Consider the following 20,995-nt stretch of genomic DNA (forward strand, 5'->3'; position numbering starts at 1 on the left):
TGAAGGAAAAAGAATGAAAGTGGGGGAGGTCCTGAGGGGCAAGAAGGTGGGGGAGTAGTGTGAGGGGGGGAGGGAATGGAGAGAAAAGGACAGACCCAAGAAGGCATAGGGAGGGAGGGAGGTAGATGAGAATGATTCCCTCCAGGACACGTGGTCCTGGCCTGGCGAGGCCCTCCCCTGGTGCTGCCAATCCCAGCTGCCAGGCAGAGGGGAGGTCCAGAGGAGAGGGAAGCTGGGCAAAGGGGATGGAAGGCTTCCAGCCCAGCCTTGCTCAATTCTGCAGGCCCACCCTCCTTGAGCCTTGCCTGGGTCACAACCCCTTCCTTGAGAGCCCCCTACAGGGCCTGCAAAGGCCCACCAGCAGTTGTGAATTTGTGAGGATTCAAGACAGCCCCTCTGGACCTTTCTGAAGGCAGGACCAGCCTCAGATGTGACTGGACTGGGTGAGCAGAGGGGTAGGATCATTTATGGATCATAGTCTGCAGACCAGGTCATATGCCTGCTGTGTGACCCTGGGCAACTCCTTCCCCTCTCTGGACTTCCATTTCTTATCTGCAAAATTTTGGGGAGGGATTTGAAACTTAAGACTGCCAAGGTTCTTTCCTGTTTCCACTGCAGGGGCGAGCGCAGGGTGGTGGGAGTAATGGAAGGAGGGGAGGTGGGGCCCTGGTGGTGAGCTGCCTTCTCTGGAATCCCCAGTCTTTCCCCTCCTTGGGCTTTGCCTCAGAGGTCACAAAAGCTGTGTCCCCAACACACACACACACACACACACACACACATTTACATTTACTTTTTTAATCTAGAGACTCAAAAGATGACAAACGCAGAGCTGGAAGGCATCTCCAGCTAGTCCAACCCTACCCTCCTCCCTTTTTACAGGTGAGAAAACTGAGGCCGTGGTTTGGGATTTCCAGAGCCCGGGGTTTCCCGGCTCTCCCACCCCCATCCCCGGCCACTCCAGCGCCTGCTGCCCGCCGGTCGGGGGCCCGCGGGCGAGGGCTGCCTGGGACTCCCGGGGGACCCCGCCGTCGGGGCAGCCCCCAGGCGCGGCGTCGCCCAGCCTCGCCGCCAGGGGCCCGGCCGCGGCCGCCGCTGCGCACTCGCGCGGGAGCCAGCGACCGAGGGCGGAGGCAGGGAGGGAGCGACAGAGGCTGGGAGGGGTGTTGGCGAGAGCTCGCGCGCTGTGTATGGTCTATCGGAGGCAGCTGACCTTCGAGGAGGAAATCGCTGCTCTCTGCTCCTTCCTGTAGTAACAGCCGCCGCCGCCGCCGCCGGGAGCGCGGCCCGGGAGCGAGAGCCGCGGGGCGGACAGCCGGCCCCGCCGCCAGACGGCTCGGCGCCACCAGGTGGGTGGCCCGGCAGCGCGTCCCGAGCGGCGAGCGCGGAGATGGGGCCCTCGACTCCCACCCCGGGCCCCCGCGCCCCGGGCCCCGGAGCCCGACGGCCGGCCGGGGCGCGGGGACGGGTGTCCCGGACCGAGAGGGAGCTTTGGCGCGGGGCGCGGGACGCTGGACGCGGAAGGAAGGAGGGGGCCGCGGGGAGCAGGGGGCGCTGTCGGGCCGGACAGTGGGAGACCGTGGGGGCACGGCTGGGGGGCGCCGCCGTAGAGACAGCGTCTGTCACCCCAGCCCTCCCTCCTCAACCACCCCAGCCACGTGCCGGCGGTGACCGAGCCTTTCGGTGGGAGCCGTCGGTGCCCTAAGTTTGGGCTGGAATAACACCCGACCCCCCAGGCCAGAAATTGGGACTCGGGGCTTGAGGCGGGGTGGGGGTGTGTGTGTGTAGGGGGGTTCTTGCAGCCTTCCCCAGAGGGCCCGTGGGCCTCCGCGTCAAGTTTCTCTTTCAGTTTTCTAGCTGTCCCCCCTCTGGGGAAGCCCCGGTGGGGCGAGGGGAGAGGAAGAGGGGGAGGGCACCTGACTTTCAGGAGCCCCTCCCCAAGCCTCAGCGGGTTCCTTGTTGGAGGGCAGGGCGGCTGTCCCCTCCTCACCATCTTTCTTCCCGCACAGGAAAGCGTGTCTGTGGGAGGGGAGGGGCCTGGCCTGACCGCGGTCCAGGGATGGGTGGGCATGGCAGGGTCAGAGGCAGGCCCGGCCCTCTCTCCTGTCGAGGAGCCGCCTCTGCAGCCCTCGGCTCGCCCTAGGTGAACGGACATGGCGGGCTGGATCCAAGCCCAGCAGCTGCAGGGAGATGCGCTGCGCCAGATGCAGGTGCTGTATGGGCAGCACTTCCCCATCGAGGTTCGGCACTACTTGGCGCAGTGGATCGAGAGCCAGCCATGGTAAGTCCCCCTGCCCTGAGCCGCCCTCTGCGGGGCCTACCACACAGGCCCTTTGACCTTTAGCTCTTCTCTTTGTTTTGGTGTGATTCTAGTCCTTTCTGTCCCTCTCTGCAGAAGGGGTGGTGTTCCTGGGAAAGGGGAACAGGGAAAGGGGACCTTGGGAGGGGAGAGGGGGTGTTTCTAGACTGTGATGCCTGTGGAGTTGCCCAGAACAAGTCTTGTGGGCTCTGGAGTGCCCTTAGTCTGGAGCCTGGGATTTCCCACTCCTTCTTGGTGCCTGACCTCCTTGCCCAAGGAGAGGCCACAGTAGTCTTCTCTCCCCTGCCCTGCCCCAAGGGATGCCATCGATCTGGACAATCCCCAGGACCGAGCCCAGGCCACCCAGCTCCTGGAGGGCCTGGTGCAGGAGCTGCAAAAGAAGGCGGAGCACCAAGTCGGGGAAGATGGGTTCTTACTGAAGATCAAGCTGGGGCACTATGCCACGCAGCTCCAGGTGGGTGTGTACGTGGGGTCATCTGCAGGAAAGTAGTGTCTGCCTTCTCTTTCCAGCCACAGAACCCCTGGGTTTTTTCCTGGCCTGGTCACTGACTCACCGTGTGACCCTGAGCTAATCGGTAACTTTTCTGCTCTTCAATTTCCCCCACCCCCTCTTTCTAATCAGACCTGTCAGATTCCTTTAGCACGCTACAAAGCAAGGGGTGGGGTGTGTTTGTCCGCAACAGAAGGGAGATGGGTGAAGTGGCATTCTAAACAGATCAAGCAAAAGGGATGGAGGTAGACTGAGTCAAGAGTCCTTTGCTCGAGAAAGGAAGACCAAAAGCTCCTAGAAATGAGGGAATGAGGCAACCAGGCACCCCTCCTAGGACTCTTTTAAAGGTGCAAGAGGAGCAGAATTGCCCTGGAGGCAAGAGCTGGATGAAGGAGTGTTGAATGAAGGATGTAGTTGTAAGATGTGCCTTCTCCTTCACTGGGGGGGGGGGGGGGGGGCGGGTAGTGGAGGTAGCAGGGAGAATATAGGGGAGAGAGGAAGTTTTTGTGGAACCAGGACAGGGGTGTGGGTGGTAATCACAGTCAAGCATTTATTGGAACTTACTTGTATTTCTCAGAGAACCCTTCTTAAATACAAGCAGCAGGGTGTCAGGGAAATAAAAAGTCCATCCCAGAAGAGGGAGGGAATGGGAGAAAGCTGGAAGAGGAAGGCAAAATCGGAACCCAAGGCCAGGGCAACGGTAGAAAGTACCTTGACCTTGGCATTGGATACCCCAAGTCGAGTCATCTGCTCACTTGTTTGCCTCTGGACAAGTACTTAACCTATCTGAGCATCAGTTTTCTCATCTGCGAAATGGGGATAATAGTTTCTGCGGATGTCAGGGTATCTATCGTCTGAAAGTCAAAGGAGATAGTAGATTGGAAGCACTTTGGAAACTTTGGAAACTGGGTTTCTGATGCACTGCAAACCAAATATGAAGATCTTGGAGGGGAAATCAAGTCAAGGAGAGATAGAGGTGTCTGGTGACAGTTCCTGAGGTTTCCTGAGGAAAGCCGAGGCAGAGGCTGTAGGAGAGGAAGTGGGGGTGGGGTGGGGGGACATGGCACCATGGGGGGCATGGTAGGAGTGGCGGGTGGGGGGGTGGCCAATTGTAACTGCTGCTGGGATTCTTTCAGAACACGTACGACCGCTGTCCCATGGAGCTGGTCCGCTGCATCCGACATATTCTGTACAATGAACAGAGGCTGGTGCGAGAAGCCAACAATGTGAGTGTCCTATGGTGTGGAGAGAGGAGCTGGGAAGTCCTTCCACACACCTTTTCTCCAGACACAACTGTGTTTTATAAATGCTGACAGGAGAGCACCAGGGAAATAAGGGACGTGGGCAAGTGTGAGAAGCAACGGCACATGGCAGGTCCCTGTACCTTCTCCTCAGGCCCTGGCTCACTCACTTACCAGCTGTGTGACTTGAGCAAGTAACTTAACCTCGCTGAGCCTCAGTTTTTTCAATTGTAAATGGGGCTAGTAACGGTATCTACCTTACAGAATTAGTGTCAGGGTTAAATGAGATACTGTGTGGGCCAGGGATAGACAAACAGACCAATGAAACAGAAGAGGAAGCCCTAAACACGCACGCACGCACGCACACCCCTGGAAATTCCACCCTCATTAGACATGGCATCACAAACCACCAGGGAAAAGTATTTGTCGTTTAATAAATGGTGCTAGGGTTGAAATGAGAAATGTTCTCTGGTGGTCTGTGAGGAGAGGTGGAGCTGAGGTCTGTGTCAGAAGAGACACCCTGGCAAGCTCAGAGAGGTGAGGCCCAGAGAGGCAGAAAGGGACTCATCCCCCGAGCTCTGTAATCCTGAAGGCATTGAACATCTGCTTGAACAATGGGACAAACATTATCTTATCTAGAGTAAAGCAAGATGAATTTCATAAAGTGGCATCACATAGGTAAAGACCACGGAATAGTGCCTGGAGCTTATTTATTTATTGCTGTGGATGCTGATTTCAGGAACTTTACAGTTCATTCAGTAAACATTTATGGAGGTCCTGTGGTGTCGGACACTGGGCTAGGACTAGAGAAACAGATAAAGACCTGGTCCCCACCTGAAAGGAATTCAAGCAGTGATAGATTCTCTAGGGGTGAGCTGGGTACTAAGGGGCCATATATGGAAAAAGTACCCAACTCAGACTAAGGCAGCCTGGCAGGGGGGGTGTCCTGAGGATAGGGATGTCTAAGCTACAGGGGGAAAGGGGGAAGAAGAAGGAAAGATGGGCAAAGGTAACAAGAGTGTGGCCAGGAAGGCAGGAACCGTCTTAACACATTTGAAGACTTGCAAGTAGTCAGTGGTATTGGGGAGAAGGGAGCAAATTGGAGAACCCCAATAGGTAAAGCCAGAGAGGAGGCAGAAGCCAGGTCACAAAGAGTCTTCCAGGAAAACTGTTGTATCCTTTGACTTGTGGCCACCACAGAACTATCTGTAAATATACAAATGAGTTCAGCTCCAATTAAGAAATACCTGTCTAGGGCATAGGTGTTGTCTTGGTCAGGGGGGAAATCATTCCTTCTCCCAACCATTAAGCTGCTCTTGAAAACCTCTGATGTGCTACCCCTTGGGGATTTTGTGGCATGCAAGACAGACAAGGTTCTAGCACTTGGGAGCTTATATCCTAGTGTATGAAGGCAGACAAGAGAGAAATAAAAACAGAACAAGACACTTTCAGATAAGGGTGGTGCTATTTGAAATCGGCCCATCAGAGAAAGTCACTCTGAAAAGGTGCCAGCTGAAATGCCAGCCTTAGGAAGATTTGGTGCCAGAATGTTCCAGAGTGAAGGAACAACAAGTGCAAAGGCCCTGAGGCAGGAACGTGTTTGTGTATTCAAGGAACAGAAAGTACCTGTTGTGCTTGGGCAGCAGTGGTGCTGGGGGGTGGAGGTAGGCAGAAGCTCTCAGCTAGGGCACTGGAGGCTGTGGGAAAGAGTTTGGATTTTATTCTGAGAACAGTTTACGGGACAGGCCCTGAAGATTTGGTCTCCTCTCAGCCAGATGTTGAAGGAATAGATCAGGCCAGGTCACTTAAATGGCCTTATCAGTACCTCCCCTGTAACTTCCCTCAGTTACGAGAAGGTCTTGAGTGAGGACACGGATGATGTGTGTTCACACAGCCTTGTTCTGTGCTGTGTCCCCAGCACCTCACATGGTCCATGGCATTGGATCAGTGAACGAATGTGGAATGAAGGGGTCATCATCTTTAGTAGGCAAACCCAGGTCACTCCTGGATGTGTTGAGTTCTAGTCTCTCCGAAGAGAGCTTAGGTGGACCCTGTTTGGGCAACTCAGGTGGAGGCCAGAGCTACAACAGAAGTTTCTGCTGTGCTTTATGAAGTTGTCCTAATCTGCCAGCTCACCTGTTTCCCCTCCTTCTTTCCAACTCCACACCAATTCTGGTAAATGACTATTCTTCCGACTCAAGTTACCCATCTTACTTTAGATTTGGAGTTTGGGGTCTGTAGTATTAGCATTTCCCAAAGCCTGCGGTTGCCTTCCATCCTCACTGCTCAGCTCACTGCTGCCTGCACTCTCCCCCGATATGTCCCCAGGGGAGTTCCCCGGCTGGGATCCTGGTTGACGCCATGTCCCAGAAACACCTCCAGATCAACCAGACATTTGAGGAGCTGCGACTGGTCACACAGGACACAGAGAATGAACTGAAGAAGCTTCAGCAGACTCAAGAGTACTTCATCATCCAATATCAGGAGAGCCTGAGGATCCAGGGTGAGGCCCGGGCAGTCTGGGCAGTGTGTGTCATGAGGGCAAGAGTGAGGACCACTCTGTGTGCTCCTGCGAGGCTGGGGCTGTGTCCGTGTCTGTCTCCACAGAGCCTTACCCAAAGCTTTGGAGAAGTAATAGTTCCCTGTTATTGAGCCCCTGCTATGGGCCCGGCTCTAGGCTTAGCCCTTTGCATGCATTTTTCAATCCAAACTTTACAGCAGCCCCAGGAAGTAGGTAGCTGTTATTATCCCTATTTTGTAGATGGTACAACTGAGGTTCCGGGAGAGCAAGTAATGTGGCCTGGATTGCTTATAAGTTGCGGAACCGGATCTCAGTTAGAGATACGTCATAAAATCCCGGTGCTTTACTAAACAATATTCTCTCCCTGATTGTAGGGATTCAGTGAGTATCTCGATGACTGAATGAATACGGACAAAGTGTTCCCCATTCAGAGGGAGGACTTAGGTTGGGAGTCTCCTGGTTGAACCAGGCTGGGGAGAGGTGGAACTCCAGAAGTGCCCCTTCTTGAGCCTCCCTGATAGGAGATGGAACTGGGAAGAGGAGGTGACGGTGGGAAATTCTCCTGTCTCCTAGGTCTGTAGTTTGCCAGTGGCTGTCATGATAAGTGTGTGGGGAAAGAAAATTTAACTCAGAACAAATCAACTCCTGATACAATTTGAGGAGTCTTGAGACATGGCCCATCTTCCCCCAACTCCAGACTGACCCCAGAGCTGCTCTATCCCATCCTCGTGAGAATAGGAAGTGTCAAGCTGCCTTTTCTTGCGCTCTTCTTTCTCTGGCTTCTTAAGGTAAAACCGCAGGTCATTGACTTTAGACCTTTCTTCTTTTCTGATACATATATTCAGAGCTTTAAATTTCCTTCTAAGCAATGCTTTGGCTGCATTTCATGATTTTAGCTATGCTGTATGTTCATTATTATTCAGTTTGAAATATTTTCTTTTCTGAATAATTATTTGGCCCACACATTATTTAGAAGTATATTGTTTAATTTCCAAATATTTGGGGTTTTTTTCCCCTATATGTCATATCATTATTGATTTCGTTTGCATTTTATTACTGAATTCCACTATTGTCAGAGAACATACTCTGTATGATCTCAATTCTTTCTTTTTTTTTTTTTTAAAGATTTTATTTATTTATTTGAGAGAGAGAGCATGAGAGGGGGCAGGTCAGAGGGAGAAGCAGACTCCCTGCTGAGCAGGGAGCCAGATGTGGGACTAAATCCTGGGGCTCCAGGATCATGACCTGAGCCAAAGGCAGTTGCTTAACCAACTGAGCCACCCAGGCGCCCCATCTCAGTTCTTTTAAATTTGTTGAGACATGTTTTATGGCCCAGTGTATGCTCTATCTTGGTGAATGTATCTTGTGGACTTTAAAAGAATATATGTCTCACAATTTTTTCATTTAAAAGTAACAATTTTATGGGGCGCCTGGGTGGCTCAGTCGTTGAGCGTCTGCCTTCGGCTCGGGTCATGATCTCAGGGTCCTGGGATCGAGCCCCGCATCGGGCTCCCTGCTCAGCAGGAGGCCTGCTTCTCCCATTCCCACTCCCCCGGCTTGTGTTCCCTCTCTTGCTGTGTCTCTGTCTGTCAAATAAATAAATAAAATCTTAAAAAAAAAAAAAAGTAACAATTTTAAGTTAAATAATGTTAACATAAGAAAGTTTTACCCAAAAAGTCCCCCAAACAAAAAAACCAACATCTGTATTTTCCAAAACAAAATTTAGCAAGAAGCATTGCTTTAGATTTTTACACATCTCTTTAATGTGAAGCTTAATAGGAGATAGCTGGGTCTTGCTTTCAATCTATTGTAATATCACATATCTTGCAACCTTTAGAAAATATCACTGTATTCCTATAAGAGATCGAAAAAGAAAAAGGCAAGTAAGGTCTTCTGACCTTATAAAAACAGTTTTGGCTTTGTAGGCTCCTAGTAAAGTTCTTGGGAACCTTCTAGGGATCCCTGGTCCACACTTTGAGAACCACTATGATTTCTGTCTTTATTGATTTTTTTTTTTTTTTTGGCCTAATTGTTCTATCAGGTGTTCTATCTATCAGATAGTTCTACCCTGAAAAAGGAGGATCAAAATCTTCTACTATATTGTGGAAATGTCTGCTTCTCCAATTATTTTTGTAAATATTTTCTTTGTGTATTTTGAAGCTTTGTTATTAGATGCATATAAGTTTATGATTATTATGTCTTGCTGATTGATTGATACCTTAATAACTATGAAATGCCCTTCTTGATCTCTGGTAATACTTTTTGTCTTGAAGTCCACTGCAGCCTTCTTATTCTATATAGCCATAGCATATCTTGATACATGTTTTTTAAAATTTAAAATGTAGATATCATATTGTTGAGTCTTGCTTTTATGAGTATTCTGACAATCTCTGCTTTTTCTTTTTAAGATTTTATTTATTTATTTGAGAGAGAGAGAGAGCGAGCATGAGATGGGGGAGGGTCAGAGGGAGAAGCAGACTCCCCGCTGAGCAGGGAGCCCAATGTGGGACTCGATCCTGGGACTCTAGGATCATGAGCCAAAGGCATTCGCCCAACCAACTGAGCCACCCAGGCGACCCTGATGATCTCTGCTTTTAACTGAGGTGTTTAGTCCACTAATATTTAACATACTATTTAATACAGTTGCATTAAGCTCTACATTTTAATGTTTATTTTCTGTTTTCTCCCTAAATTTTTAGTCATTTTCCTCTGTTCCTCCCTTTTTAAAAACTATTTAAATTTTTTTTTAGAATGCTGTTATGCTGTTTTATTTCTTTTTAAGATTTATTTAGTTATTTATTTGAGAGAAAGAGAGAGCATGCGGGGGTTGGGGCAGAGAGAGAAGGAAAATGAGAGAAGCAGACTCCCCGCTGAGTGCAGAGCCCCATGCAGGGGTCCATCTCAGGACACTGAGATCATGACCTGAGCAGAAATCAAGAGTCCAACGCTTAATTGGCTGAACCATCCAGGTGCCCCTATGCTGTTTTAATTTAACTATTGAAGCTCTCCTCACCCTGCCATGTTAGTGTGTCCCATACTCTGAATTCCTCAACACATTGCCAGAATCATAGTAGGTGTTGAGTAAATGTTGGTGGGATGATTCTAGCATGTCTTCCTCTGAATCCATCTTGGACTGACCCCAGAGAAAGGGTGGCCCTCTTCCTAGATTAGGGAACAGGAGAATTTAGGCTGTTAGTTCTTTTTTTTTTTTTTTTTAAGATTTTATTTATTTATTTGAGAGAGAGAGAGAGAGAATGAGGTAGGGGAGGAGCAGAGGGAGAGGGAAAAGCTGACTCCCCACTGAGCACAGAGCCTGACCCGAGGCTCGATCCCAGGACCCAGAGATCATGACCTGAGCAGAAGTCACACGCTCTCCTCCAGGCTGTCAGTTCCGCCCCAAGCCTTTGATGGTTGATAGTACTTCCAGTCCTATTCTTGGGTTTTCTGTTTCCGATTTATGGGTTTGGGTTAGGTTCTGCTTTGGGTTTGTACCCATCATGCAATGTCAGTCAGTCTCATTTATCAAGTTCACTTATCAGAAACACAGACTATTGTTCTGTTTGTGCAAGAGAAGGCTCAGCTCCCTCCAGTGGAGCAGAGAATTGCCCCACACCTCCTGACCTCCCTCCCAGAAGCTTCTGCAAAGTGCCAGGAGACACCTAGGTGGGTCACTCACATAGGGAGGTGGGGCCCAGGTGGGGAATCACTGGCACCTCCGTGTGGGTGGCAGGATTTCTGAGGTGGCCTCAGGACCACTCTGCTGTGTGCCACGGCTGGACTGTAGTCTTCTCTCTCAGTCCCTGGCCGTGGGATCAGAACCTTGTATTTCCAGTTCTCTTCTAGTGCTGGGCTTTCCCTGGCTGTCAGGAGTTGCTTTAGTCTGTCCCAGCTTGTGTGTCCCTGAGGCAGGGCCTCGGTCGGTGTGACATGGCCCTCGACCACGACAGGCTGGTGCTCGCATCTCCTTGTCTCAGCCCAAGTGAGGACACGGGGATGTTCAGCAAGGTGATGGGCAGGCCGTCATAATCCCAGCACGGAGCATAGTGGTTACCTTTGGAGGCAGGGATGGGTTTGCAAGCAGGGAAGGATGTGCAGGTGACTTTCGCTGCGGCTTCTCAAGCTGGGTTACTGATACACGGGTGTTCCTTGCATCACTCTTTCTACCTTCCCTGGGTCTGAAGTATTTCATAATAGATTTTTTGTAGAAGGGTAAGGAGGCCTCCCTGACTCCCTATTCCTGCCGTGGAGGAGAGTCCCAGTGCTAGTGTGGGGAGAAACTGCCTCCCTCTCCCCCCCTTCTCCGTCTGTGCCTGTCTGTCCCTGTCTGTGCCTCTCTGTCTCCTTCGGTTGGTCAGCTGAGCTCACGGTCACCCGACCTGGACAAACCAACATGTTGGGCCCCCGCCAGCACCTAGAGAAACCCCTTGTTTCAGAGGAGAGGCTGCTGGGCTCCGGGGGCGGGACAGAGCGTGCGGGGCGGGGGCTCCCCCGAGGAGGCCCTGCCGTGTGGGGTGGGACTGAGCAGCTGCTGGTCTCTGTCACCCTTTAACCCGCCCTGGAAGCCACTCCCCAGGAAGGACTAACTCTCACCTAGAGCGCCCGCGTGCCGGGAGGTTCCTTGAGCCTTTTGTGGATCATCACTCCTTACTCCTCAGCGACCCACTGAGGCAGGGGCCGAGACTCTCCCCTTCTGCACATGGGCAGACTGAGGCCCCGAAGAGTGAAATGATTTGCCCGAGTTCCCCCAGTTAGTAAACGGTGAGGGCACACACGGAACCAGGCAGCGAGGCTCCGCGCTGGACCCCCGTGTGGCGTGGGCAGGTCTGGGCGGGCAGCTGTGCAGACTAAGGTGGGAGGGGAGGCCTCGGGGCAGGATCCTCCTCAGCTGTGCCCTCAGGCTTCCATCTGCACACTCCCTGAAGGGGAGATCAAAGTCGAGAGGCCAGGGCCCAGAGCCCACTCACGTCTGGCACCCTTGGCTTCTAGAAGCCCAGGTTGCCGTTGGTCAGATGTTGGGCAGCCCCTTGAGGGTCTTGCCTCCAGAACAGGTGTGTGTGTTCCGCTGGGCTTCGTGCAGGAAGCTGGGAGATGATGATGACAGGTGTCCCGTCCCCTCCTGTAGCTCAGTTTGGCGGGCTGGCCCAGCTGAGTCCCCAGGAGCGGCTGAGCCGGGAGACGGCCCTGCAGCAGAAGCAGGTGTCCCTGGAGGCCTGGCTGCAGCGCGAGGCCCAGACGCTGCAGCAGTACCGCGTGGTAAGTGGCATCTGCGTCCTCCCCTCCCACGCTCGGAGGCCCACATCCCGAGCCGTCCGGGCAGCCCGAGAGAGGGCTAGGGCCAGGGAGAGAGCGGGACCCGGGAGAGCTGGAGGCCAGATCCTTCTTTCCTGTGTGGGGCACGGGAGGCAGAGCAGGTTTGGGAGAGGGGAGGGCCTGTGCCCGGGCCCTGGTCCCCAGCCCTGCCTCCCGAGTGAGGGCTGTTCTCTGGGAGCCCAGAAGGGCCTGCTGTCCCCGCCTGCCTTCAGGAGCTGGCCGAGAAGCACCAGAAGACCCTGCAGCTGCTGCGGAAGCAGCAGACCATCATTCTGGACGATGAGCTGATCCAGTGGAAGCGGCGGCAGCAGCTGGCCGGGAACGGAGGGCCCCCCGAGGGCAGCCTGGACGTGCTGCAGTCCTGGTAATGGTGTATGGGGGGCGGCCGGGGGGGCAGGAGCGCTGCCACCAGCTGCTCCTGCCGCCGCCCGCGTTTCCCCGAGCAGCCGGCTCGCGCTGGCCCGTAGCAAGGCTTCCTTCACCGGGGCTTCTGGCTCCTGACGCCGACCTGGGGCCCCCATCGTGTGCCACCTGCCCAGGAAGGGAGTCCCTGTGCTGGGGAGGGGGGCAGGGCTGGGTGTGCAGAGCGACCCTCAGGCGGAGTGGAGCCGGGTCAGGGGTGCTGCCCCGCGCCCCCGTGTTCCTGCCAGGCGGGGCGCTCTGCTCTGCTCCGTGGGCAGGAGCGGCGGCTCAGGGGCAGAGCCTTCCAGGGTGAGGGTGGAGCTGGGTCTTGGGGCATGCTCCCCAGACTGGAGCCCCTCGGCCTCGAGCCTGGGGGACGGGGTGACGCCGTTGTCCTCCCGGTGGCCTGGGCCTCCCGTGCAGGTGTGAGAAGTTGGCCGAGATCATCTGGCAGAACCGGCAGCAGATCCGCAGGGCTGAGCACCTCTGTCAGCAGCTGCCCATCGCCGGCCCAGTGGAGGAGATGCTGGCTGAGGTCAATGCCACCATCACAGACATCATCTCAGCCCTGGTGACCAGGTGACTGCTGCCTCCGGCCACGCCCGGCCCCCGGGTGGTTGGCATGGGGGGAGGCAGGGCTGCTTTGCCCACCGGGGTTGCCGCGGGCGGGGGTGGGGGCTCTCGTTGGAGTCCTTGTCTCCTTTGTCTCGGGCCCCCATCCCCCTCTGTCCTCAGTGGCAATGGCTGCTTGGTGTTGACCTTGCCCAGTGTGTGTTGTGGGCGCTCCGCGGACTGCCCTTGTCCCCCCGCAGCCTGTGCCGGCTGCCGAGTCATGTCACTGCCTCCCCTCCCACCACCTCCTCTGACTCTCGGTGGCCTCGCTGGGCACAGGAGCTGTGCCGTGTGCCCTTCCTTTGCCTGCTGAGCCCCGGTAGCCTCCCCACGGGGGGGGACCAGGCCCTGTGCCCTGAGCCGGCATCATGTGTGGTCTGGTCACTTGTGTCCCCGCAGCACATTCATCATTGAGAAGCAGCCCCCTCAGGTCCTGAAGACCCAGACCAAGTTTGCAGCGACGGTGCGCCTGCTGGTGGGCGGGAAGCTGAACGTGCACATGAACCCCCCCCAGGTGAAGGCCACCATCATCAGCGAGCAGCAGGCCAAGTCGCTGCTCAAGAACGAGAACACCCGCAAGTACGGGGGCCCCTGTCCCTGCCTTCCCCTCCCTACGTTCTGGACTGGGAGTTCCTGTCTACTCTATAACTAGGGTCCTGGGTGATGGGGGCAGCTCAGCCTCACTCTGCAGTCGTGGTGCAGGGTCTCTCCAGTTCATTCTGTCTGTCCTGGTGTACTCGTTGTTCCTCTTGACCCATAGTAGGTCAGCATGGATTGCACAGCTGGCTTGTTTGAGTACCTGTGCTGATGATTGGGAAGAGTCCTTGGCTCTGTGTTCGCCCAGCCCAGCAGAGCCAGCAGCAGTCGGGAGAAATGTAGTGTGCGCCAGGGGAGACCGAGGGCACTGTGGAAATGGGTCGTGGTGGGGGTGGGGCTAAGGACAGTGTTAGGATGCAGGATGAATGGGAGTAGCTCGTGGGAGGGTATGGGGAGAGAGGGGAGGGAGACTTTCAGACAGAGGGAACATGGGCCTTTTCCAAAAGGAGAGCGTAGAGAAGGCATATGTAGCTGGAGAACCCAGGGTGGGATCCAGGGATCAGGGCAGGCCAGCCCCAAAGGATGCAGTGAATGAATGAATGAGGGAGTGAATGAGTGAAGTGGGAGACTGGGTCATGTGTATTGAGAGCCTACCATGGGATCTGGGGATAGGATGATAAAGAAGGCAAAGAGGTTCTCATGCTCTTAGAGCTGACATTTTGGCTGCGGAGGGAGACAGTTACATGGCTGTAGTAATCTAGCAGTGGCAAAAAATGAAAGAGTCTAGAAAGAAAATGAAACAGTGATATCATGGCATCCGGATAGATGTTGCCTCACCCCAGAGTGACCGCAGAAGGCCTTTCTGAGGAGATGTTTGAGTTGAGACCTAAACAAGAAGGTCAAGGGTGTTTGGGGCAACAGGAAGAGCAGGTGCCAAGGTCCTGAGGTACACCGAGTTTGCATGTTCGGCAAACAGACAAGGCAGCATGACTCACTTGTTCTGGGTGAGGGGAGAGGAACCCACGGAGGCCAGGGAGCGGGGCAGGGTTTGGCCATGGGGTCCTTGTAGGCTGTGGTCATGGTTTTTATTTTAACTGCACTAGAAGCTGCCAGGGGGCCCTGAAGGCCCTCACATCAATCTCAATGCTGAAAGAATTTTTAACGATAGATAATTTAATGATAATTTAATGATAGAGACCCAGAGCCCACCCTTGAAGAATTTGCTCTACCCAGGGGTGCCTGGGTGGCTCAGGCCTTAAGCATCTGCCTTCGGCTCAGGTCGTGATCCCAGAGTGCTGGGATCGAGGCCCGCATCGGGCTCCTTGCTCCGCGGGAGGACTGCTTCTCCCTCTCCCATTCCCCCTGCTTGTGTTCCCTCTCTTGCTGTCTCTCTCTCATCAAATAAATAAAAATAAAAAAATCTTAAAAAAAGAAAAGCATTTGCTCTACCCTCAGGCCTGAGACACAGAGAGGAATGCTCTTTTTTTTTTTTTTTTTGGAGGGAGAGCTAGAGAGTTCGAGCGGGGAGAGGGGCAGAGGGAGGAGCAGAGGGAGAGGGACAAGCAGACTCCACGCTGAGCATGGAGCCCAACGCCGGGCTTGATCCCAGGACCTTGGGATCATGACCTGAGCCAAAGGCAAGAGTTGGCACTTAGCCCACTGAGCCACCCCAGCGCCCAGAGGGGAACACTCGCAGGGGCAGGGGCTGCTGGCTTGGCTTTCCAGCATGAACCCCTGGCCCAGGGCGCGTACAGAGCCATCCTCCTGGGGTCCGCATGGCGATGGGGCTCCCCTCTCCTTCCCAGCGAGTGCAGTGGCGAGATCCTGAACAACTGCTGTGTGATGGAGTATCACCAGGCCACCGGCACCCTCAGCGCGCACTTCCGGAACATGGTGAGCCCAGGGCCTGACCCCTGGGGTGGGGGTGGGGGGGTTGTCTGCCCGGGCGAGTCCCTGTAACCAGCTGCTTTCTCCTCATCCCCCTCTGCACCCCCACCCCAGTCGCTAAAGAGGATTAAGCGTGCTGACCGGAGGGGCGCTGAATCTGTGACGGAGGAGAAGTTCACGGTCCTGTTTGAGTCTCAGTTCAGTGTTGGCAGCAATGAGCTTGTGTTCCAGGTGAAGGTGAGGCCTCGCTCTCCCATCCCCCACAGGTCACCCAGAAAGGTGAAGACCTACCCGAGGCCACCTGACTGGTTTGGGAAAGCCAGAGAGCTCTGAATCCTCACACGGTCATGGCCCATTTAGCCCAGGGGGCTACCAGAACCCCTGCTTTCACCCTGCTGGTGCCTGCTTGCTAGGTTACAATCTGGCACCGGCCACGGTGAACTGAGGTAATGGGCCGAGAAGAACGAGGCTGTGGGGGGTTTTTGTTGTTGTTGAATTTTGCTTTGGTTTGATTGGGAGGTTTTGTGGGTGGGACCGTGGGTGAGGAATGAGGGCTAAGTGAGGGCGAGATGGCCGTCACGTGCCTTCTACACTCATTCCTTTGACTCCCGTAGACCCTGTCCCTTCCCGTGGTTGTCATCGTTCACGGCAGCCAGGACCACAATGCGACCGCCACCGTGCTGTGGGACAATGCCTTTGCCGAGCCGGTGAGTCCTCGGGGGACCCCCATCTCAGCCCCCGACGCCCCAGGAGTCCCCGTGAGTCGGCCCCAACCCCCTGGGGCCCTGCTGGGTGGTCCCCCGCCAACCTCAGGGCCACACCGGAGCCGAGGTGAGGTAGGGGGCAGCACTCAGGAGCGTGCTGCCTGGGGCATGTCCTCAGCCTCCGTCTGGGTTCCCGTCTCCGGAAGGGGATTTCCTAGGTCTGTGAGCTTAGCCCCTGGGCTCTGGTCTCTGATCTTCCTTCCACTTATGGTTTGGGTCCCTGATCTCTATCCCAGACTCCTGGTCTGGGTCTCTATCACCGTATGCCCACCCCTCTGCCCCTGCCACCCTGTCTTTCTTTCTTTTTTAAGATTTTATTTATTTGAGAGAGCGCATGCGAGAGAAAGCACGAACAGCGGGGCGGGGGGCAGGGATAAGCAGGATAAGCAGGCCCCCCCACTGAGCAGGGGAGCCAAGCCCGATGCGGGGCTCGATCCCAGGACCCTGGAATCATGACCCGAGCGGAAGGCAGACGCCTAATGACTGAGCCACCCAGGCGCCGCCCCCTGCCCTGCCTTTCTTTCTCTTGTGTTTGTGTCTCCTTTCCTGGATCTTTCTTAGCCGCCTCTGTCTCTTGGTATCTGTGTGTCTGAATGTGTGTGTGTGTGCACACGTGTGTGCGTGTGTGTATAGATATTTCCTGCTCCGTCAGTCTGCTTTCTCTTCCGTCCGTCTCAGGGCAGGGTGCCGTTCGCCGTCCCCGACAAAGTGCTGTGGTCTCAGCTGTGCGAGGCGCTCAACATGAAATTCAAGGCCGAAGTGCAGAGCACCCGGGGCCTGACCAAGGAGAACCTCGTGTTCCTGGCACAGAAGCTGTTCAACAACAGCAGTGGCCACCTTGAAGACTATAATGGCATGTCCGTGTCCTGGTCCCAGTTCAACAGGGTGAGGGGCCCGCCACCAGCCGCCTGCCCCGGGGCCACCTGTGCCCTGCCAGGCTTTCCCCACCTCACGGACCGGTTACTGGCCTCGGTCAGCACTGCCCCGTCCACCCCGCCCTGCCCTCTCCCACATCCAGGAGAGACGGGGGCTGATGCCCCAGGGAATGGAGGCAGGGGCAGCAGGAAAGTGCATGTAGCTCTGAGAGCCAAAGCAGGACAGTGGAAGGAACCCGGGGCTGGGAGTCCCGATCCTTGAGTCCCTGTCCTAGATCTGTTAACTAAGTGGCCAGGCCCTTCCCTTCTCTGTGCCTCAGTTTCCCCATCTGTCCATCGGGGGAGAAGCGACTTTGGAGGTCTTGTCCAGCTCAGACAATTCTGGGCACCCCCTACCTCCACCCCTGTGTCTGAGAGGCAAGAGGCAGGTTTAGTCTCTCGTCCTTAGGCCACGTACGGGTTGGGGGCTGTGTCCGTTTATGGACCGCCGGAGTGCGGGGCGAGTAGGGCGAGGAATTGGGAGCGGGTGTGCATGAGGACGAGGGCATGGACTGTTTCCTGGGCCACCTGTGACGATGGGGCCACAAACCCTGACTTGGGGTTTCCTGGGGGCTCTCAGGAGAACTTGCTGGGCTGGAACTACACCTTCTGGCAGTGGTTCGATGGGGTCATGGAGGTGCTGAAGAAGCATCACAAGCCTCACTGGAATGATGGGTGAGGAATGCGGGGGGCCCGGGGGCTGGGAGGCCATGGGCTCCGGGTACAGAAGATGCTGGCCCGGTAGTGACGCTGTATGCTCCATGCACCCAGGGCCATCCTAGGTTTTGTGAACAAGCAACAGGCCCATGACCTGCTCATCAACAAGCCCGATGGGACCTTTTTATTGCGCTTTAGCGACTCCGAAATCGGGGGCATCACCATTGCCTGGAAGTTTGACTCTCGTGAGTGCCCCGGCTCCCATTTCCTTGCTCCCCATTCCCCATCAGGTCTGCAGCCTTAGAAGCTTTCCCCAGGGGAAAGATTGGAACTGAACTCAAAGTAGGGGAAGAGTGTTGCTCAGAAATACATTCCCTTTCTACCATTTTCCATCGTGGAGAACTTAAGCTCACTGGCCCCGTAGCCTCCAGAGCTGCTAGGGGAGTTCTTTAGCGGTTCTGAGTTCTCCCTTCTCTGCCCTCACTTAGCCTTGCTGGCATCTTCTTGCTTGGTTCACTGGGTAAATGTTCCCATGGTCAGTTGCTTGCCCTGTGCCAAGGAGTGCAAGACAAGGTGGAGGGTTGCAGAGCAGGCTAGTCCAAACCCATATGTCTCTACAAGCCGGATCTCAAACCCCATGACCCTGACCCTCCTCCTGAGGGTGGTGGGTGGTGGGAATGAGCTTGTCCTTTTCACAGCCGACCGCAACCTGTGGAACCTGAAGCCGTTCACCACACGGGACTTCTCCATCCGGTCACTGGCAGACCGGCTGGGGGACCTGAGCTATCTCATCTACGTATTTCCCGACCGGCCCAAGGATGAGGTCTTCTCCAAGTACTACACGCCTGTGCTCGGTGCGTCCTGCCCTGATACTCCTGGGCCCTTCCGCAGCCTGTGGACAAATCTCTTGGGGCGAGGCAGCTGGGACTCCCCAGGAAGAGCCCAGGGGCCATTTCCCCTGTGGGCTTGGTCGGTGGCTTGGTGTGGAGCACGGGGAGGGGATTTCAGGTCTCGCAGCAGAGAGGGAAAACAAACCCTCTGACCCAGCTTTCTTCCCTGCAAAGTGAAAAGCTGGGTGGATTCTCACTTCTGTGCCCTTGGAGGAAGTCAGGAAGCAGTTCTGGCCAGGAGAATCATACCCACACGTAATGCACTACTCCCATCTCAATCAGCTGCTCTCACGGCTCCCACCCTCAAACCTGCCCCCGAGTTGAATGTGGGAAGCAAAATGGACAGGTTTTTCCTCTTCAACTTGTCCCTAGTCCACTGTTGGGTTTGCTGCTTGGCATTGGTTCTGCTTCCTTGGCAGAGTGGGGTGAGGAGAGGGAGAGCAAAGGGCCAGAAACGGAAGCAGGAGAAAGGATGAGATTGGAGCCAGGGGTCTGGGTGGCCCTCGAGGGGTCCATCGGCAGGTGTTTATAGGAATCTGTGGGAAATCTCATCCCCGCTGAGGCCCCACAGTGATGTGGGTAGGAGGCAGACTGCATGCCATGGGCTTCCACTGCCTGGGAGCTCCCAGAGGCGGGTTCTCATCACGCTCCCCCCTCGGCAGCTAAAGCGGTGGACGGATACGTGAAGCCACAGATCAAGCAAGTGGTCCCTGAGTAAGTACCCAGGGTCCAGCTCTGGTCTCCTGCTGCCTCCTTTCTCTTCCCCCGGCCCCCCTCACCCCTCACCGCCGCTCCTCCCACTCACAGGCCCTGTGTGGCCCAGCCCGCCCTTCCGCCCTGAAGCCTGGCTCAGCCCTGGAGAGGGAACTGGGCTCAGTCTCAATGGGACCAGGACCCAGGGCCCCACTCCTGCAGCTGGAGTCCCAGGCCCAGTGGGCACTTTGTCCTTCCATACCCCAAAAAAGGTGTAAAAATGCCCCCCGCCCACCCCTCCCCAAGTTACCTGCTGCCCGGAGGCCACTGAGACTCTGCTGTGTTTCTCCTGCAGGTTTGTGAGTGCGTCTGCAGACTCTGCCGGGGCCAGCGCCACCTACATGGACCAGGCCCCCTCCCCAGCCGTGTGCCCCCAGGCTCATTATAACATGTACCCCCAGAAGTAGGTTGTGTTCTCATGGGGCTCCGCGGGGAGGAAGTGGGCACCTGGCCTCAGGCTGGGCCCTGGGAGGGCTGGTGGGCAAAGGGACCCAGAGCTCCTGTAGGTCTGAGACCACCCAGGCCGGGCTCCAGCATGTGCCCAGGTACAGCGAGGGAGATCAGCCAGTGAGAAGCATAGAACATAAGCTACATATAGGAGGGTCCTTGCTCTGGTGCTGACCGGCTGTGTGACCTTGGGAAAATTATTGAGCCTCCCAGATGTTCAGTTTCCACATCTGTAAAATGGAGGCAAGAATACCTACCATATGGGATTGGGGGCAGGACTCAGGAGAGGCTGTGGTAAGGGGTAGCTACGGATGGGGCGGTTGCTCTTAGGAGTTGGAGGGAAACGGGCTATCACTTGCTCCTCTCTGGAGTTCCCAGGGCAGAGAATTAATTCTCTCCTGAGCTGTGGGTGGCCCCAGCTGGATGTCTGGGTGTCTGGGAGACACAAGCTGCACTGGGATGGCCATGGGCTTGAGAGTCACCAAGATTGGAATTCCAGTCCTGAATCCATTTGCCAGCCAGGTGGCCCTGAGTAGGTTTCTGAACACGGCTGAGCCTCAGTCTCCCCCAGTGTAAAGTGGAGCAGATACCTACCTCCCAGGTGGCTAAGCCCAGCACGTTGTAGGTGCTCAGCAAATGGAGCCCATGGTTGAGTGGCATAGTGTCGCAGTGGGCAGAACTCACTGACCCAACCGTGTTTTGCAGAGGAGGAGAGGGACGGGGACAAGGGAGAGGAACTCTCTGAGCCCACTCAGTACGGCAATGAGCGTTGAGACTAGAACTTGAGTAGCTCCCAATGAGCCAATGACTGACGTTTTCAGCTTGGGGTTCGCGGGGGCGGCCAGCCAGAGCCAGTCCTGTTCCCGTGAGACTGTGGTCTGAGTGGGGAGGGGGCCAGCGGCATGCTCAGCTCCCTCTGACCTTCCTCTCCCTCTCTCCCAGCCCCGACCCCGTCCTCGACCAGGATGGAGAATTTGACCTGGATGAGACCATGGACGTCGCCCGGCACGTGGAGGAACTCTTACGCCGCCCGATGGACAGTCTGGACCCCCGCCTCTCCCCGCCTGCCGGCCTTTTCACCGCTGCCCGAGGCTCGCTCTCATGAATGTTCGAATGGCACGCTTCTCTTTGGAAACAACACTCAGTGTGAAGGGGTCGTGTTAATGGTGATTTTAGTGTTGCTGTGCATACGGATGCCTCGGCCGTGTGTGTGTGTGTGTGTGTGTGCGTGTGTGTGTGCGTGCGTGCCTGCC

At 55.5% G+C, this 20,995-nt stretch overlaps 1 protein-coding gene across 2 annotated transcripts; it reads left to right on the forward strand.

Moving 5' to 3' along the window:
* The first annotated feature begins 1,232 nt into the window (after nt 1-1,232).
* Nucleotides 1,233-20,893, forward strand: LOC118537753 (signal transducer and activator of transcription 5A). 2 transcript variants are annotated; one of them, XM_036095423.2, is made up of 19 exons: nt 1,233-1,346; nt 2,141-2,278; nt 2,615-2,771; nt 3,944-4,033; nt 6,377-6,551; nt 11,692-11,822; nt 12,092-12,243; nt 12,705-12,860; nt 13,293-13,472; nt 15,236-15,323; nt 15,432-15,554; nt 15,932-16,024; nt 16,760-16,966; nt 17,576-17,670; nt 17,767-17,897; nt 18,351-18,506; nt 19,205-19,256; nt 19,591-19,698; nt 20,685-20,893. In XM_036095423.2, the coding sequence occupies exons 2-19, from the start codon at nt 2,151-2,153 to the stop codon at nt 20,845-20,847; spliced, it is 2,385 nt and encodes a 794-aa protein (XP_035951316.1). In that variant the 5' UTR covers nt 1,233-1,346; nt 2,141-2,150; the 3' UTR covers nt 20,848-20,893. The 2 variants fall into 2 exon arrangements, with proteins under 2 accessions (XP_035951316.1, XP_035951317.1); XM_036095424.2 differs by lacking the exons at nt 1,233-1,346; nt 2,141-2,278 and having other exon boundaries at nt 2,758-2,892.
* The last annotated feature ends 102 nt before the right edge of the window (nt 20,894-20,995 follow it).

Source organism: Halichoerus grypus, chromosome 2, assembly GCF_964656455.1.
Source record: "Halichoerus grypus chromosome 2, mHalGry1.hap1.1, whole genome shotgun sequence".
NCBI lineage: Eukaryota > Metazoa > Chordata > Mammalia > Carnivora > Phocidae > Halichoerus > Halichoerus grypus.

Coding starts and splice junctions, on each gene's coding strand:
- LOC118537753 (XM_036095423.2), top strand. CDS start 2,151: ATGGCGGGCTGGATCCAAGCCCAGCAGCTGCAGGGAGATGCGCTGCGC. Junction 2,279..2,614: donor TGGATCGAGAGCCAGCCATG/GTAAGTCCCCCT, acceptor CCCTGCCCCAAG/GGATGCCATCGATCTGGACA. Junction 6,552..11,691: donor GGAGAGCCTGAGGATCCAGG/GTGAGGCCCGGG, acceptor CCCCTCCTGTAG/CTCAGTTTGGCGGGCTGGCC.